The sequence below is a fragment of the Henckelia pumila genome, chromosome 1 (genome assembly GCF_033568475.1).
Source record: "Henckelia pumila isolate YLH828 chromosome 1, ASM3356847v2, whole genome shotgun sequence".
Classification (NCBI taxonomy): Eukaryota; Viridiplantae; Streptophyta; class Magnoliopsida; order Lamiales; family Gesneriaceae; genus Henckelia; species Henckelia pumila.
Genome location: NC_133120.1, coordinates 159,639,641 through 159,656,622, shown reverse-complemented (window position 1 = coordinate 159,656,622; position 16,982 = coordinate 159,639,641). Strand labels below are relative to the sequence as shown.

The window sequence follows — 16,982 nt, the reverse complement described above, 5'->3', positions numbered from 1 at the left end:
AATTATATAAATGTTTAGACAATGTATAGATGGATTGGATTCACTTCATTTTCATCCCTGTGCTTTCTTCAAGAATCCGATTATTGTGTGATTGCTGATCATGAACGAGAATATTTTCACACATTAAGAAAAGCATAGAAGAACTGTGAGCTCTCAGCCATGATAGAACCTCTCTTGAAGATGAGTCTTTCAATCTGGAAAATTCCTTAGATACATGCATCTTGAGTCTCATCGCGTCCTGTTGCAACGGTGAGTTTTTCAGTAGTACACACTGATTATCATTTCTGTTTTCCATTGTGTTTATTATGTTTTATACTTTTTTCAGGCAACAAACTTGTAAGAGCAAATGAATTTGTGAAACTTTTTTATCTAAAAAAATCAGCAATAGATGCCATAAAGCTTGTGAACACATTAAAACTTCCAAATATGGCCGAACGATTCGACAACATACTTGAGGTGAGACCCCAATCGAGTCATTGCAGGTGGATATATCATACGTCTCTTGCTTAATTTGAATATTCTCAAATTTTACTATTGTAGGAACAATTGCTTAATGAAGCCATCGGAAACATGGTCCTCCCTGACATCAAATCAAGTATCCAACTGCCAAGGTTCTATCAGAACTACTAATGCCACATCTTCTAAGTTCTTTACTGCACCATATTCTACCTTCTTGACGAGGATAATGTGTATATCTTATTTGGATAATGAGGAATTAATTAGTTTGTATGATATATCTTTTTTTTTTAAATGTGTTGATGATGATTGATTATGAATTGATCATTGATTGAGTTTCAATTTATTTCAATTTGTACATGTATACTATAATAATGCAATAATAAATTAAATATGAAAAATACAATTCAACGGCATGCACATGCTGGCTGCAAAAAATGCTTCCGCAGTGTGCAAATGTGTGCTGCTAATAATGTTTTTCGCGGCGTGCGTTGCACACTGCCAATAACTCTTTCGCAGCGTACATTGAGCACTGCCAATAATGTTTTCGCGGCGTGTATTGCGTGCTGCCACACGCCGTCGATGACCCAAGACTTTTAACAGCTTGTAGTTGTGCAGCTTGCGAAGCGCGCTGCGGAAAGGCGATTTGCACGCTGCGAAAAAGCATTTTTGTTGTAGGTGTAAGGACTTGGAAGCAATCTACCCGAAACCAATTCACGGTGTTATGGGTTGTTATCATCGATAATTCAGGGACACGTTCCGTCCCACGATCACTCGAGCAGACGTGACCAAAATGTGGTCCACGACCCGACATCATGACCACTACCCGAGAAACTTAGAAGGGCCATATACCATGAGACCCTATAAATACCATCAAGAGAGGTAGAACAAGGAAGTACTTCATCTTTTAAGAAAAAAAAAAAACTCTCTACATTTTTTTTATTTTCCTTGTGTGTAGCCTCACTTACTCAAACATCGGAGTGGTCACGTTAGAAAATTTTTCGGCATCCCACTAGCCTTATTTCTTGTTTGAGTGTGTGCCTACTCAGGAGAACAGGGTTCTGGTTACCCGACCACTTCTTTCGGGATAGTCGGATTTTTCATCTTCTACCCAGAAAATTGCCCACCCAGTTTACCCAATTTTCTCAGGTGACATCAAGGTGTATTTGTATGCTATCGACCCATCGTATTAGTAAAAACTTAACTAAAGGCTAGACTCTAGAGGCCTCAAGGCCAACGGTAATCTTTCTTCTCTTTTAGTAGTGAGCTTATTTCTTGTCCATCCGGTTTTTTCTTGTTTAAATCTTTGCAATATTTTCAATTTATATCTTCATCAGGAAGATCAAATTCACGATTAGAGTTTTCCTTTGAGCTACTTCGTTTATATTTTGTCATGATTGTATTGAATAAAATTAACGACGTGAAAATATAATTATCTAATGAGTCCAAACCAAATCATATTGTTCAAAACAAGTCAAACTCGATCCTCATATTGCTCGGCTTAATCAACTTAATGGTGCAACTTAATAGTTCCATTTGCTGAAATTAGCAAAATAATCAAAACCCCGACTCGGAAGCTTTCTAGGCACTAGCTTCATCTTTATCACATCAAACAAGTGCAATCTAAATATACAACATACGTTGAAGCATTTGATCGAATGTATAAAATAAATATTCCTTCCAACAATCGACATATTTAGTTCATCATCGCTACAAAAATCGCGAAGGAATAACTATATAATTCGTGAAACGACTCGTACATAAATCGACGAACTCTTCCCTGGTTGATCCACTAATTAATATGGGGAACATCCAATCAACCCGTGTGTAAGGATGAACAAAAAAGCCGAGCTAATTACGGTCCTCGTGTGGGAGCGAAGCAGAAACACCCTCCAGCCTGGTCTTCTGGTATCATTCCACCTCCTTTGCTCGTGTCGATTGCTTCCAGCAGCCTTACAACCTCATCCATGTCTGGTCGTTTCTCCGGGTTCGCGTCCCAGCACTTTTTCATGATACTTACAACGGAATTGGGACAACACCGAGGAATCTCCGGCCTCAAATTCTACAACGGTAGATCACAAAAAATGTAAATGAGTTGCTGATTGATGACAGAAAATTGTAAAGAAGATTACATGCCATTTTTCGACGAATCAACTACTAACATAGAACTGCTACATAACATTGAACCAGAAACAAAGAATGAGAGAAACGGTTCGATTTTACCACGTCCCTCATCCAGTCGATCCAACGAATAGATATTTCAACACAAGATGAAGAACGGTTTAAAAAGAAGTTAAAATTTTTGGATTTATGTAAGTAAACTACCTGCCGAACAACGGCGGACGAAACCTCAGCGAAGCTAAGATCTGGATAAGGCAGATCACAGCAATATATTTCCCATAAACATATACCAAAGCTGTAGACGTCGCATTTTCGGTTGTAGGGCTTCCCATCCAGTACCTATGTAAATATGAAATAAATGTCTCAACTGCTATATTTATGGGAAAATGATAATTATTGTAATGAAATTTCAAAAGGACTTATATGCTAACTATAATCTGCTTGGTTGCAATAATCGCCTATTGTCTTGTGTAGAATCATGGAAATGCAATGCGTTGGTTGTACAGCTTATAATATTTTATCTATGCCGTTAACACCAGCTATATTTTATGGTTCGACAAGAAGCACTTATAACTATTTAAGTTTCTATTCATATTGCATACAGGGCGAACCTAACGTTAGGTTAGGTTGAGCGTAAAAGCCGTTTCTAGTTAAATGAAAAATCTTCAGAGTATAAATTTGCACATTATTGTGTTGCGAATGTAATATAAGTCATCCATGTATACCTCAGGGGCCATATAGCCCAGCGTTCCAGTTTCACCAGTCATGTCCTTGGGGTTTTGAGCTTCAACACGAGCCACACCAAAATCGGCAATTTTCAAGTTTCTCTGAGAATCTAATAGCATGTTTTCAGCTTTGACATCTCGATGTACGATTTTCTTCGAATGCAGATAGCTAAGCCTGAGAGCATATTCAATTAATGGTAAGTATTCGCTGAAAGAATCGCAAGTTAATAATTTTAAAATTACCCTCTAGATAGGTCCAAAGCAAGTTGTATCACAATTTTAAAGGCGAGCTTCTTCTTCCGATTCTTGAATAAGTAGTTCTTCAACGTCCCTCCAGCAAGAAATTCCACGACGACACAACATGCCCTCAATGGAAGGTTGGTGTTGCTCTCGGAAGGGTTCTTGGACGGGATTTTGATTTGTGAAGTCCCCATTGAAGCACCGACAAACTGTAATAAAACATGATTGTTTCATAAGAAGAAATAACACGCAGTTTGATTGACATATGACAGTATAAAGATCAAAGAATTGAAGAAATTGAGACAGAAATTTACTCTGGTAACGTTTGGATGGTCAAGCTTGTGCCAAACAGCGACCTCTTGTTTAAACGATGCACGAAGGGCAGCAGTTTCGGCAGCTGTGGCCATGCCATCCTCCCCCCAGTCCAGCAACTTCACTGCAAAAGCACCAGTAATATCATTGTCAGCAATGATCTATCTCGAGAATGACCGTTAATGCAGCTGAAAACAGAATTGCCCAACTTTCGTAATTAATTAGAAAACATTGAAGTAACCAAGATATATTACACAAAGTTAACAACAACGTCATTCAGACAATCCAAGACTGAACTTAGACAACTAGACTCAAAGTTATTGTCAGAATTCAAATTTTCGATCCAATATTCCACATAAGTGTGTCACACCGTATCTAACATCACTGTAACAAACAAATAAACTCAAGAGTCGCAAAGTCGCAAATAGGAAAGGAAGTAAATCGAATACTTTTACAAAGAAAGAAAAGTAGACCACAACTTACATTTACGTTCTAAGGTTACTGATCAGACCCCTGAGATAATTTCAAGCCTAGGGCTCGTTATAAGAGACTGATTGTTCAAGTGGACCTGATAAATTTAACATACAGACTGCGAGAAATTTTTTCTGGCGTCATTCGTGGGAGAAGCCATAAAATTGTGCACCTAACACCATTAAAGGTTCACGAACTAATCAAAACCCCGATATAATTTCCAGGCAGGGTTAGGTTAAAAACAGCGCACTTTGCTTGAGTTTAAATTCCGTAATAGAAAAATGTCTTCACGGGCTAGAATCAAACCATAAAAAATAGGAAGGAAACATCTTTTCGGTAGGATAATACTTAATAGACATTATTAATGTTCATGAGCAAAAACAATACTCCTTGATCGAAACACATATATCATCCAGACAACCTTGAAGAAGTTAGATTCCCTAACATACAGAGATGTAAAACAGATAAAACCATCATCCAACTAGTTTCATTTATCTAGGAATACCATAAAATTTTAAAAAAAAATACCCCAAAACAGGTTAAAAAAACCAAAAATTTACCATCATTAATGATCTCTTCATAGAATCAAACAAAAAAGGAATACTATACAAAATCATAAATGATTAAAATGAAAAACTTGGAGGAATTACCAGCAACATCCTGGGTATCGTAAGTACCCCGGTAAACCGTGCCATACGTCCCCTGAGCCACTAGATATCGAATTTCCAACTTCGAAGGATCGATTTCCCACACCTCCTTAGGATTCTGGCTTCCCTGAGTGTCAATGTTTTTCGACCAAACCCGGCTTAAATGTTTCTCAAGCTGCACATCCAAGCTTTTGAGATCGATTTTATCCGCCCGGAAAATCATGTCTTTGCTACTCACGCTACCTGCGCCCTTACCAGTCAGACTCCCGATGCCCTTCAACTTATCAGCTTTTGGTACCTCCCCAACATCTTCATTTTTTATTACATCCATGATTCGACGAAATCGAGGAATCTATCCGCCCCCAATTCACAGGAAACCTCAATCTTGATTATATGTGATATTCAATCAAGAACTTGGCTAAAACAAGCTACCCTATACGATCAAATCCAAGGCAAAAATCAGTACAGCTGTCGAGTTTTGAAAGAATCTGCAGTCTTCTTTAACAAACACCAAAACTTTATTTCAGGAAGTAAAATACTTGCCAAGATTGACAATTAGAACCAAGATTGAACAAAATACACACAAAAAAGCAAACAATACCGTAGATTCAATCTTTCACCACTGTTAAGAATCGGAAAAATTATCAAAATAATCTCAAAAGTGCTGCGTAGTTTTCTGGACAAGAACCTTAAACAAGAAAGTCAATCACAATCGCTAGCTCCTAAACCAATAAGGATCATACATATATAAATATTTAAAAAAAAAACATAAAAAAGGCACAATAATTGAAGGGGCAAAATCAAAGATTTGACCTTTCAAAAATTCAAAAAACCAAAAAAAAAAAAAAAAAACATGACCAAGCATTCTAACCACAAAAATACCCAAAAAATTTTCCATCCAAACTCCAAAAGTAAACCCCAAGAAAACGACCCGTTTCATTTTCCAACTTACAAGATCGAAAAAGGAAATACTTATTCAACAAAAATAATTCAGACAGCCCAGAAGATAACATATCTTTTTTTAAAAAAAAAAAACCCAATTTCGAAAGATTTAAAAAAAGGGTATTCTGAGACGAAAAAGTTGACCAAACCTTTGAATATCTTTTCTGCAGATTCAACGGGAAAATCAAGAAATGAAACTCCTGGTCAATATATATACATCAGAGAGATGTGAATGGAATAAATTTGTGGAGAAGAAGAGCTTAGATAAAAGGGGGATTGTGAGGAATTGCGCGGGGCATGCCTATAATTTAGTTTCTTTTTCTTTTTTTTCCTTATTTAATGTGAAATATATTGTAAGATTGAGAATGTAATAAATTGTACAAATCCAAGAAGGAATGTACCGTTCCGTGCATGTCCGTGTCCAACTACATTACCTGAAAACCAAGTCCACCAATCAAGTTGCCGAAAATACCCTCCTCCTTTTGACTTGGTCACAAGGATTTTTTTTATTTATTTTTTGAATAATGGTCATAAGGATTATTGTGATCTTGTGAAGGGGTATTTGAAGTTTGTAATGGTTTTACATGAAATTTTTCCGATATTTTTAATCGTGTATTTTTCTTTTTAATCGATAATAGTCTTGTAATTATATATGATGTGATGATTGATTTTGTAATGGTTTTATATGAAATTTTTTCGATATTTTTAGTTTGTGTATCTTTCTTTTTAATCGATAAGAGTCTTATAACTATGATCTGATGATTGATTTTAATCGTTGTCATAAAAATCACGTAATTAAATGATACTAATATAATTGTTAAATTTTTATAATTATCTTGTTAAACACACGTGTAAGTCACGAAAAATTTTACTAACTATGCAATCATGTGGAATTAAAATTAGAATAGTCATTTAGTTAGTTATTTTAAATTTTGAAACATCGAAATTCAAAATGTGTCTCGAGTTAGATATCTAATTATTATAACAAATTATTTCATTGGCTAAAAATTAAAAAGTCAAAGTCGTATCCGTGCATTTTAAGGCTGAGTGTGGAATTTCAACGGATGCATTTTATCCTTTTTGGGTTAGAAGAAACGTTATACCAAATAAATTGATTTAACAATTATAACTTCAATTTATTCCATTGGTCTATAATTTCTATGTTTTTTTGTTGATAGTAAATTTGAAGGGGGAAAGGCAGGGACGGATCTAGACTTTCAGTTTTGGGAGGGCAGCTTAAAAAATATAGATAAAAGTTTAAAAGATAAAAGATAAATATTACATTGTTTTTAACAAATATGTTTTTAGCTAAAATGAATTCGACGTTCTATAAAAATTTTAAAATCTTCAATGAATCATCAATAAAAAAAAAATTGGCAATGTATCTTTCAAAAAATATCATCAATGCATTCGAGAGAAAATCTTCATTTATTTTACTCTGAAGTCTGGTTTTGACAACATTCATAGCTGAGAATGACAGTCTTATAGTAGCTGTAGTATAACGCCCTCAACCGATGGGGACATTACTCAACTAACATTACCTTATATAAACGCGGAAAAGAAAATTATTATTATTATTTTTAAAAGATGTATGCATACATCAAACCTTACTTAAAACATTTCAAATAGTTTACAAACCAAGTCACAACAATTTCAAACATAAAACATGTTTTTTTCACTCAAACATAATTATATTCAGTTCCATTAAACTCAACACAAACACACTCATGCATCTCTCGCCGGCTCGTGTAGTAACCCTTACCTGGATCACCTACTAAACAGAACTTAGGCATGCAATTAACTTAATTAAACGGATATCAGAATAAAACTGCGGAAACCATAAACATTATACAATTCCAAGGCAAAGAATCTGTAAATACCCAAAAATAATACAACCCAATCGAATAGTTATATCAATCCAATAACAACAGAATAAAACCTAGGCGAAGCTCCAGCTGGCCAACCACTGCCTAGCCCCTCTTGGATCCACCCGCCTCGTCCAATCGCAAACCTGCCCCATGGAATAGGGTGTCCAGAAACACAGAGTACGATACGTGAGCATAAAACGCTCAGTACGAGAGTATGAAAATACATGCATGCAAAGTGAACTACCTATAACTCGAGGTCAAGGAACAGATAACAGAGACAGACCGGACCCTGGTATGTAGCACATTGTGCCGTCGCTTCAGGAGGTGGCTCCCATACCATAATACCAATGGATTTACCGAACCCAAAGTCATGTAAGTCCATCCACTAACAGGATAGGGTACAACCCTACTAATAGACATCTCGAAGGAGATAGCTCAATATGCAAATGAATGCAGCATAAATCATGACATATAAATCATGCAGTCACATAATACATGCATACTCAGTCAGGATATTTCGAACAGTACTTTCGTACCTCAAATCAGTACAAGCTCTACCAACTCTAGGTCCACGTCTATAGTCTGCTCTACACTGCCAAATGATACTACTATCATTAAAGTGCTTTAAAAGCCTTAACTAAGCTATTGCATACTCCTAAATATTTTTAGGAAGCAAAAGCTATACCTTCGTTCGTCGTTAGCACTTTGATGTCGATGCCTCCAGAACTTGGGCACAACTCCGCTACGACTATCGAACGCCTCGCCAACCCCCGGGTCAAGCCTATGAAGACTAGAACTACTCAAATATGCCTGGAATAGAGAGGGATTCTTGGAATTGGCAAATGCCTCGGCCTTCTATTTATATACATCGATCGGAACCTCCGATCCTCGATCGGAACGTCCGATCCTTCCATCGGAGCTTCCGAAGATCTTCATCTGCCACGTGTCAAAATATCACTGATTGAATTCGGATAGGGGCGATCGGAGCTTCCGATCCTGATCGGAGCTTCCGACCCTGCCACACGTCATGCCTGACGTAATACCATCGGAGCTTCCGATCCTGCATCGGAGCTTCCGATCCATCCGGTACCCAATTTATTTAATTAGCATTGATTAATCCTTAATCACTGATTTTGGGTACGGGCTACTACATTCTCCCCCACTTAAGATGTTTCGTCCTCGAAATCAGATCTTAAGTACTGAATGTAATGCAGAAATTAGAAACATTCTTTATTCAAATCAAACGTTTACAGAGTTTGAAACTGAATACAACTATAAGAATGAAATCAAAACAACTCAGGATGGTCTTCGCGCATCCTGTCCTCAAGCTCCCAAGTAGCTTCCTCAGTGCCTCGGCGCTGCCATTGAAATAAAACCAGAGGAATGAGTTTGTTCCGCAAAACCTTATCCTCATGATCCAGGATACGAATAGGTTTCTCAACATAGGTCAAATCCTTGCTCACCTGAACCTCAGACCGCTGCAGAATATGAGACTCATCCGCCACATACCGTCGCAACAGAGATACGTGGAACACGTCGTGAATACTGGAAAGATGCGGTGGCAAAGCTAGTTGTTAAAACCTAATTGGGGGGGGGGGGGGATTTAGGTTCTATTGGCAACTTTAGCAATTTAAAACGATTATGCAAATACGCAAGCAAAAGACTTAAAGCAATCAAAAATAAATGCGGTAAATAAATGCGTAAAAGAAATAAAGCGATAAATGAGATAGGATATGTTTATGGAAGTTCGACGATAAATCGTCTACGTCTCCCCTTCTTGGTTAAGATCGATTAACCAAGGATTCACTAGCACTTCAACTTCTTGGCCTTGATGGCTCCAAGGATAGCCGTAAAACTTGACACGATCACCGCGCCGATACAACTCGATACTCTTGGCCTTAAGGGCTCCAAGGATAGCCTCAACACAAACACTTGGCTTCACACTCAAGTGCTTACAACGATAGCACAATACACTTGGCTTCACACTCAAGTGTTTACAACAATAGCACAACCAACTCACAAACTATTTTTACAAACACTCTCAAATATATCACACAAATACTTTGATAGTGAGAAGATAGCTTGCAAATGAGAGAAGAAATGAGTTGGGATGTCTCCAAATGACCTTAGATGACCTCTATTTATAGTTGGCAAAGATTTGAATCTAATTTGAGTGCATGGAGCATGTGTTGAGAAGTCAAGGAGTGACAAAAAGTGTTCGGCGCCGCTGCCTACTTTTTTCCAGCACTGAGCGGATGTTGTGGAAAAATCATATCTCACAATCTAACCGTTGGATTGATCTGAAATTTAAACCGAAGCTTTAAAACATCTATATATTCATTCTGAATGGTGAAGATTTGATTTGAACGAATCAATCATGCCCAGTATTTTTCGGAAGTCGCTTTACCATGTTTTCAAACTTGTTCTGTGCAACAAATTTGAAAAATTCATATCTCCCAATCCATCCGTTGGATTGATCTGAAATTTGGACAAAGTTGTAAAACATCCTAAATCTGAATTGGATCGATGGAGATTTGATTTGGATGTCTCAATCATTCCCAGTTACTTTTTGAATTTGATTCTTCATCATTTGCTTCATGTTCTGCAGAAATAGGTACTGTGTAACCTTTGTGGAAAAATCATAACTCCATATCTAGCCATTGAATTGATATGAAATTTTGATATAAGTTTGAAAACATCCTGATCTTGATGTTGATTGGTGGAGATTTGATTTGGTTGTCTCAAGCACGTCCAGTAATTTTCATAAATTGATTCTTCATCCTTCGCTTCAAGTTCTGCAGAAATAGGTACTGCACAACTTTTGTGGAAAAATCATAACTCCATATCTAGCCTTTGGATTGCTCTCAAATTTGGACGGTACATGTAAAACTTCCCCATAAATATTATGACCGGTGAAGATTGGATTTCAATGCCTAGAAAATGCCCAGTAATTTTCGGAAGTTGCTGCTCCATACTTTGGCTTCTTCTTGTCTTTTTCTTCATATCTCTTAACAATGTTCCATCCATTCAATGAGCAATACAAGACTTTATAAATACATGTATAGCTTCAAAATATCTTCCAAGAATTTAATCATCAATAAATCTAATCTGTAAAATCTCACTTTATATGGTTAGTAACAATTAACCGAGTTTTGTAATCATCAAAACATAATATTATGAGACTTGTTAATGCATTAAGAACATTAATCTCATCACACGAGATTTGTATGCGTTTAAGGCGTAACAATCTCCCCTTTTTTTATGATCACAAAACTTGGTTAAATAGGAGAAATAAATGTACAATGTTAAATAAACAATTTAAATTTGCACAATAAAATTGCATGAATAAAACTCTCCCTAAATTAAACAATTAGTTAAGAAGAGTTTATTTATCAAATAACCAATTTTATTCTCCCCATTATATCTTCACTTAAGCATCTAATTCTCCCCCTTAGTTATAGCATCTAATAACTAATTCTCTCCCTTAGTTAAAGTATTTAACCAAACTAATTCTTCCCCTTTTTGTGATAATCAAAAAGACTGGAAAAGTAAATGCAAAACAAGAGAATTGAAATATGATTTCTAAAATGCAACACATAAATTTCACATAAAATGTGAGCTTTATAATTTTGAATAAATACAATTAATTTGTATTATCCAAAATTTAGTTGCTCTAATTTGTTATTAAGCTCCCCCTTAATATGACATTACATTTAAAATATGTCTACAAGCGATTACAACTCAATCATGCCAAGTTCACCACGTAAACGAATAAAAGTATTTTCATCTAGTGGTTTTGTAAAAATATCGGCAATTTGATTTGTCGTGTCAACATATTGAAGTTTAACTTCATTTCGTTCGATGTGGTCATGAATAAAATGATGACGAATGTCAATATGTTTGGTGCGCGAATGCTGAATCGGATTCTTTGTAAGACATATGACGCTAGTGTTGTCACATAAAATAGGGATTTTTGAAAAAGATACACCATAGTCGAGCAATTGATGCTTCATCCAAAGAATTTGCGCATAACAACTACCGGCAGCCATATATTCGGCTTCGGTCGTTGACAACGCAACATAATTTCGTTTTTTTGAAAACCAAGAAACTAAACAGTTTCCTAAAAAGAAACAGGTTTCACTAGTGCTTTTCCTGTCCACCTTATATCCACCAAAGTCGGCATCACAGTAAGCTTTTAAATCAAAGAAAGAATTTTTCGAATACCACAAGCCGAGATTTGGAGTATTTGAAAGATATTTGAAAATGCGTTTTAAGGCGAACAAATGTGATTCCTTTGGACATGATTGAAATCGTGCACACAAGCAAACACTAAACACAATGTCCGGTCTACTAGCAGTAGCATATAATAAGGAGCCAATCATACTACGAAATGAAGATTGATCTACAGATTTACCATTTTCATCCTTGTCGAGTCTGATTGCTGTGCTCATCGGTGTGGATGATGATTTTGTGTTCTCCATCCCAAACTTCTTCAGAATCTCCTTGATGTATTTGCTTTGGTTCACAAAAAACTCATTCTTGCACTGTTTGATTTGCAATCCAAGAAAATAGTTAAGTTCCCCCATCATGCTCATCTCAAAGTGTTCCTGCATAAGCTTGGAGAAATCTTGACAGAGAGTTTCGTTAGTAGAACCAAAAATTATGTCATCAACATAAATTTGCACAATCAATAAATCATCTTTGACATTTTTGGTAAATAAAGTATTGTCAATCTTTCCTCTTGAAAAACCATTTGAGAGAAGGAAAGTTGATAGTTTTTCATACCAAGCTCGAGGAGCTTGTTTCAAACCATACAATACTTTGTTAAGTCTAAACACATGATCAGGCAATAATGCATCAACAAAGCCATCAGGTTGTTCAATATAAACTTCTTCTTTCAATTCACCATTAAGAAAGACACTCTTAACATCCATTTGAAATAACTTGAAATTTCTAGAGCAGGCAAAAGCAAGCAACATACGAATAGATTCAAGTCGGGCAACAGGAGCATATGTCTCATCATAATCAATGTCTTATTCTTGACTATATCCTTTAGCTACAAGCCTAGCTTTATTTCTAGTGATAGTACCATGCTCGTCAAGTTTATTCCTAAAGACCCATTTAGAACCAATAATAGATCTATCATGCGGCCTAGAAACAAGATACCAAACATCATTACGCTTGAATTCATTCAATTCATCTTGCATAGCAATAATCCAGGAATCATCTAATAAAGCATCATCAATACACTTAGGTTCAACATGCGAAACAAAAGCAAGATGATTGCAAATATTATTAAGAGAAGAGCGAGTGGTTACTCCCTTTGAAGGACTTCCAATGTTAAGATCCATAGGATGATCTTTGTGAAGCGTCCAATCCTTCGAAAGTGGTGTTTCCACAACATAAACATCTATATCATTTAAGCTTGATGAAGCCATCTCTTCTTCGAGAAGTTCTACATCATCGTTAGTATTACGAGAGACTATAGACATAGATTCATCAAATATAACATGCATAGATTCTTCAACAAGTAAGGTACGTTTATTAAATACTCTAAAAGCCTTACTTGAAGTAGAATATCCGAGAAAGATGCCTTTATCGGAATTGGCATCAAACTTACCGAGGTTGTCCTTACCATTATTATGAATATAGCATTTTGATCCAAAGGCCCGAAAGTATGAAATGTTAGGCTTTCTCCCTCTCTATAATTCATATGGAGTTTTTTTAAGAATTGACCTTATTGATACACGATTAATGATGTAACAGGCAGTGTTCATTGCTTCAGCCCAAAAATATTTTGGTAGAGAATGCTCACATATCATGGTCTTCGCAATCTCTACAAGTGTCCTATTTTTCCTCTCAACGACCCCGTTTTGTTGAGGAGTCCTAGAACAAGAAAAATTGTGACCGATGCCTTTCTCTTCACAAAAGTTTGTAAAACTCTCATTTTGAAATTCAGTTCCGTGGTCACTACGGATCTGTTTTATTGAAAGATTTTTCTCATTCTCAACTCGTTTGACAAAAGTTTTAAAATAATCAAAGACATCATTTTTGTGGGCTAAAAATAGTGTCCACGTGAAACGTGAAAAATCATCCACAATGACAAATTCATAAAGCTTCCCTCCTTGGCTAGCGTTCCTCAAGGGACCACATAGATCTAGGTGAAGAAGTTCAAGGGGCATAGAAGTTGACACAAATTTTTTGCTTTTAAAAGATTCCCTTGTGTGTTTGCCAAGTTGACACGCATCACAAACTGAATCTAATTTTAAATTGAGTTTTGGCATACCAACAACTAAATCAAGTTTAAAAAGTTTTTCTATGGTACTAGGACCAACATGACCTAGTCGTCTATGCCAAAGAATGTTGTCATCAACATTCAAGGATACAAGGCTTTTGATATTTGATAAAGATAAATTATTTAAAGAAACCTTGTATACATTTTCACTTCTATATCCTTTGAAATTTATGGATTTGTCAGTCGTGAGTGATGTAGTGCAGTGTTGGGGAGTGAATTTGACTTCATAACCTCTATCGCACAATTGACTTATGCTTAGTAGATTATGTTTAAGCCCTTTCACTAAGAGTACATCATCAATCAAGCAAGATTTAGATATACCTATTGAGCCGATTCTTCAATTACTCCTTTGCTGTTGTCTCCAAAGGTGACAGTTCCCTTCTCCTTTGGTTTGACAGATTGGATTAGATCTTTGTTCCCAGTCATATGTCTAGAACATCCACTGTCTAGATACCATATGCTAGGAAGAACAGTTTTCCTATTTCCCTGCAAGAATTGATTTTGGTACTCTTTAGTTCTTTTGGGTCCACAGTGTTAGAAAAGAGAGATACAAAATAGACTTCTAAGAGTTCAGTCTCTCATAACAACATCATCGCCACTTTCTAAGAGTGCTCCCAGTAGTATGTAGGGCTATGACCTCTTTAAAAACCTATTTCCTTGGACAGAGCAGTGTTCATCAGGAAGACCAGTCGCAAGTCAAGGAAGTTTAAACCGGTCTATGATGAACTCCCTTAGATCATGATCTCATAATGCTGACTGATGAGTGGTTAAGTACTCTTAGGCCTCCATTTCATATAGCTCTTTTGATCATATTGAAATCTTAAAGATCTACATTTATGTCTAACATGACCAATTTTATAACAATAAGTGCATTTAGGGGGTGATCTCATTTTAGCTTTAGCAATGAGACTAGTAAAGTCTATTGATTTCTTTTCATACCCTAAACCGCCTCTATCAAAGCTACATTTTTTCATGCTTAGTAAGTTATTCAATTTATTGCTACTAACATTGAATTTGTTAAATGATTTTTTTAAGTGAGCTATTTTATCCTTTAATCTTAGGTTTTCATGCTCCTTAGATTCTAATTCATTTTTAAGGTTTTTATTTTTCTTTCTAAGAGATTTAGTCATATCATACATGAGTTGATATGCATGCAACAGTTCATCATAGGAAGGTACCTCGTCATCGTCGTCGGAGACAATGTCAGCATCCTTAGCCATGAGGCATATATTGGCTTTCTCATCGTCGTCATCGCTATCGCTCCAAGTGGCTATGAGTGCTTTCTTCTTGCCTTTGTCATTTTTCTTCTTGAGAGGGCATTCATTTGCATAATGCTCTTGTTGTTGACAGTTGTAGCATGTCACTTCTTTCTCTGTCTTCTTGAATTTATTTCCTCGCATGAATCTTTTGAATTTCCTTGCGAAGAGCACCATGTCTTCATCATCATCATCTTCAACTTGGCTAGATAATGCAATCCCCTTTGCCTTGATCTTTTCATCTTCTTTCTTTATTTCCTTCCTTGTAGACAATTCCAACTCATGGGTTTTTAGAGTCCCATGGAGTTGATCAAGATCATAGGAAGCGGTGTCGCCTTTGTTGGATTCTATGATGGTCATCCTCTTTGCATCCCATTCCTTGGGTAAGGCGCGTAGAGCTCTCCTCCATACTTACTTGGTTGGATATTGTTTTCCAAGTTGGGCTAGCTCATTGATGATTTGAGAAAGCCTTCGAAACATGGTATCAACATCCTCACTAGCCTCCATCTCAAATGTCTCGTATTTGAGTTGAAGTAGATCGATCTTTGTCTCCTTGACTTGATTGGTCCCTTCGTGGCATTTCTCCAATTTGTCCCAAATCTCTTTTGCGGATGAGCACATTGAGATCCGGTTGTACTCGTTCATATCTAAGGAACAATGAAGAATATTCATAGCTTTAGCATTTTGAGATATCAATTTCATATCCTCCTTTGAAAAGTCGTCCATTCCCTTAGGAATTTTGACTCCCTCAACCTTTTTCGTAGGTATGTAGGGATCTTTCACGGTTACTTTCCAAAGGTCATAGTCTACGGATTGGATGTATAGGGACATTCAATTTTTCAATACCCGTAGTTTATGCCATTGAAAAGAGGAGGACGATTTGTTGATTGCCCTTGAGCATAGTCGCTCGCTAGATTTGTCATAGAGTCTTTTTGAAAATATTTTGAAAAAGGTGGCTCTGATACCACTTTTTAGAACCTAATGGGGGGGGGGGGGGATTTAGGTTCTATTGACAACTTTAGCAATTTAAAGCGATTATGCAAATACGCAAGCGAAAGACTTAAAGCAATCAAAAATAAATGCGGTAAATAAATGCGTAAAAGAAATAAAGCGATAAATGAGATAGGATATGTTTATGGAAGTTCGACGATAAATATTCTACGTCTCCCCTTCTTGGTTAAGATCGATTAACCAAGGATTCACTAGCATTTCAACTTCTTGGCCTTGATGGCTCCAAGGATAGCCGTAAAACTTGACACGATCACCGCGCTGATACAACTCGATACTCTTGGCCTTAAGGGCTCCAAGGATAGCCTCAACACAAACACTTGGCTTCACACTCAAGTGCTTACAACGATAGCACAATACACTTGGCTTCACACTCAAGTGTTTACAACAATAGCACAACCAACTCACAAACTATTTTTACAAACACTCTCAAATATATCACACAAACACTTTGATAGTGAGAAGATAGTTTGCAAATGAGAGAAGAAATGAGTTGGGATGTCTCCAAATGACCTTGGATGACCTCTATTTATAGTTGGAAAAGATTTGAATCTGATTTGAGTGCATGGAGCATGTGTTGAGAAGTCAAGAAGTGACAAAAAGTGTTCGGCGCCGCTGCCTACTTTTTCCCAGAACTGAGC

At 36.5% G+C, this 16,982-nt stretch overlaps 1 protein-coding gene across 3 annotated transcripts; it reads right to left on the bottom strand.

The window, feature by feature from the left end:
* Nucleotides 1-2,115: 2,115 nt before the first annotated feature.
* Nucleotides 2,116-6,241, bottom strand: LOC140873907 (serine/threonine-protein kinase 52). Of its 3 annotated transcripts, none has more exons than XM_073277198.1 (7): nt 6,064-6,241; nt 4,976-5,405; nt 3,857-3,978; nt 3,546-3,751; nt 3,303-3,477; nt 2,782-2,916; nt 2,116-2,518 (listed from the first exon to the last, which is right to left on the bottom strand). In XM_073277198.1, the coding sequence occupies exons 2-7, from the start codon at nt 5,301-5,303 to the stop codon at nt 2,312-2,314; spliced, it is 1,173 nt and encodes a 390-aa protein (XP_073133299.1). In that variant the 5' UTR covers nt 5,304-5,405; nt 6,064-6,241; the 3' UTR covers nt 2,116-2,311. The 3 variants fall into 3 exon arrangements, with proteins under 3 accessions (XP_073133299.1, XP_073133305.1, XP_073133294.1); XM_073277204.1 differs by lacking the exon at nt 6,064-6,241 and adding an exon at nt 5,925-5,946; XM_073277193.1 differs by lacking the exon at nt 6,064-6,241 and adding an exon at nt 5,574-5,831.
* Between the last annotated feature and the right edge of the window lie 10,741 nt (nt 6,242-16,982).

Bases quoted from the DNA above. Each gene is read 5' to 3' on its own strand.
- LOC140873907 (XM_073277198.1), bottom strand. From the start codon at position 5,303: ATGGATGTAATAAAAAATGAAGATGTTGGGGAGGTACCAAAAGCTGAT. The intron at 3,979-4,975 runs GTAATTCCTCCA...GTGCTTTTGCAG, and splicing joins CGATACCCAGGATGTTGCTG to TGAAGTTGCTGGACTGGGGG. The intron at 3,752-3,856 runs GTAAATTTCTGT...GTTTTATTACAG, and splicing joins ACCATCCAAACGTTACCAGA to TTTGTCGGTGCTTCAATGGG.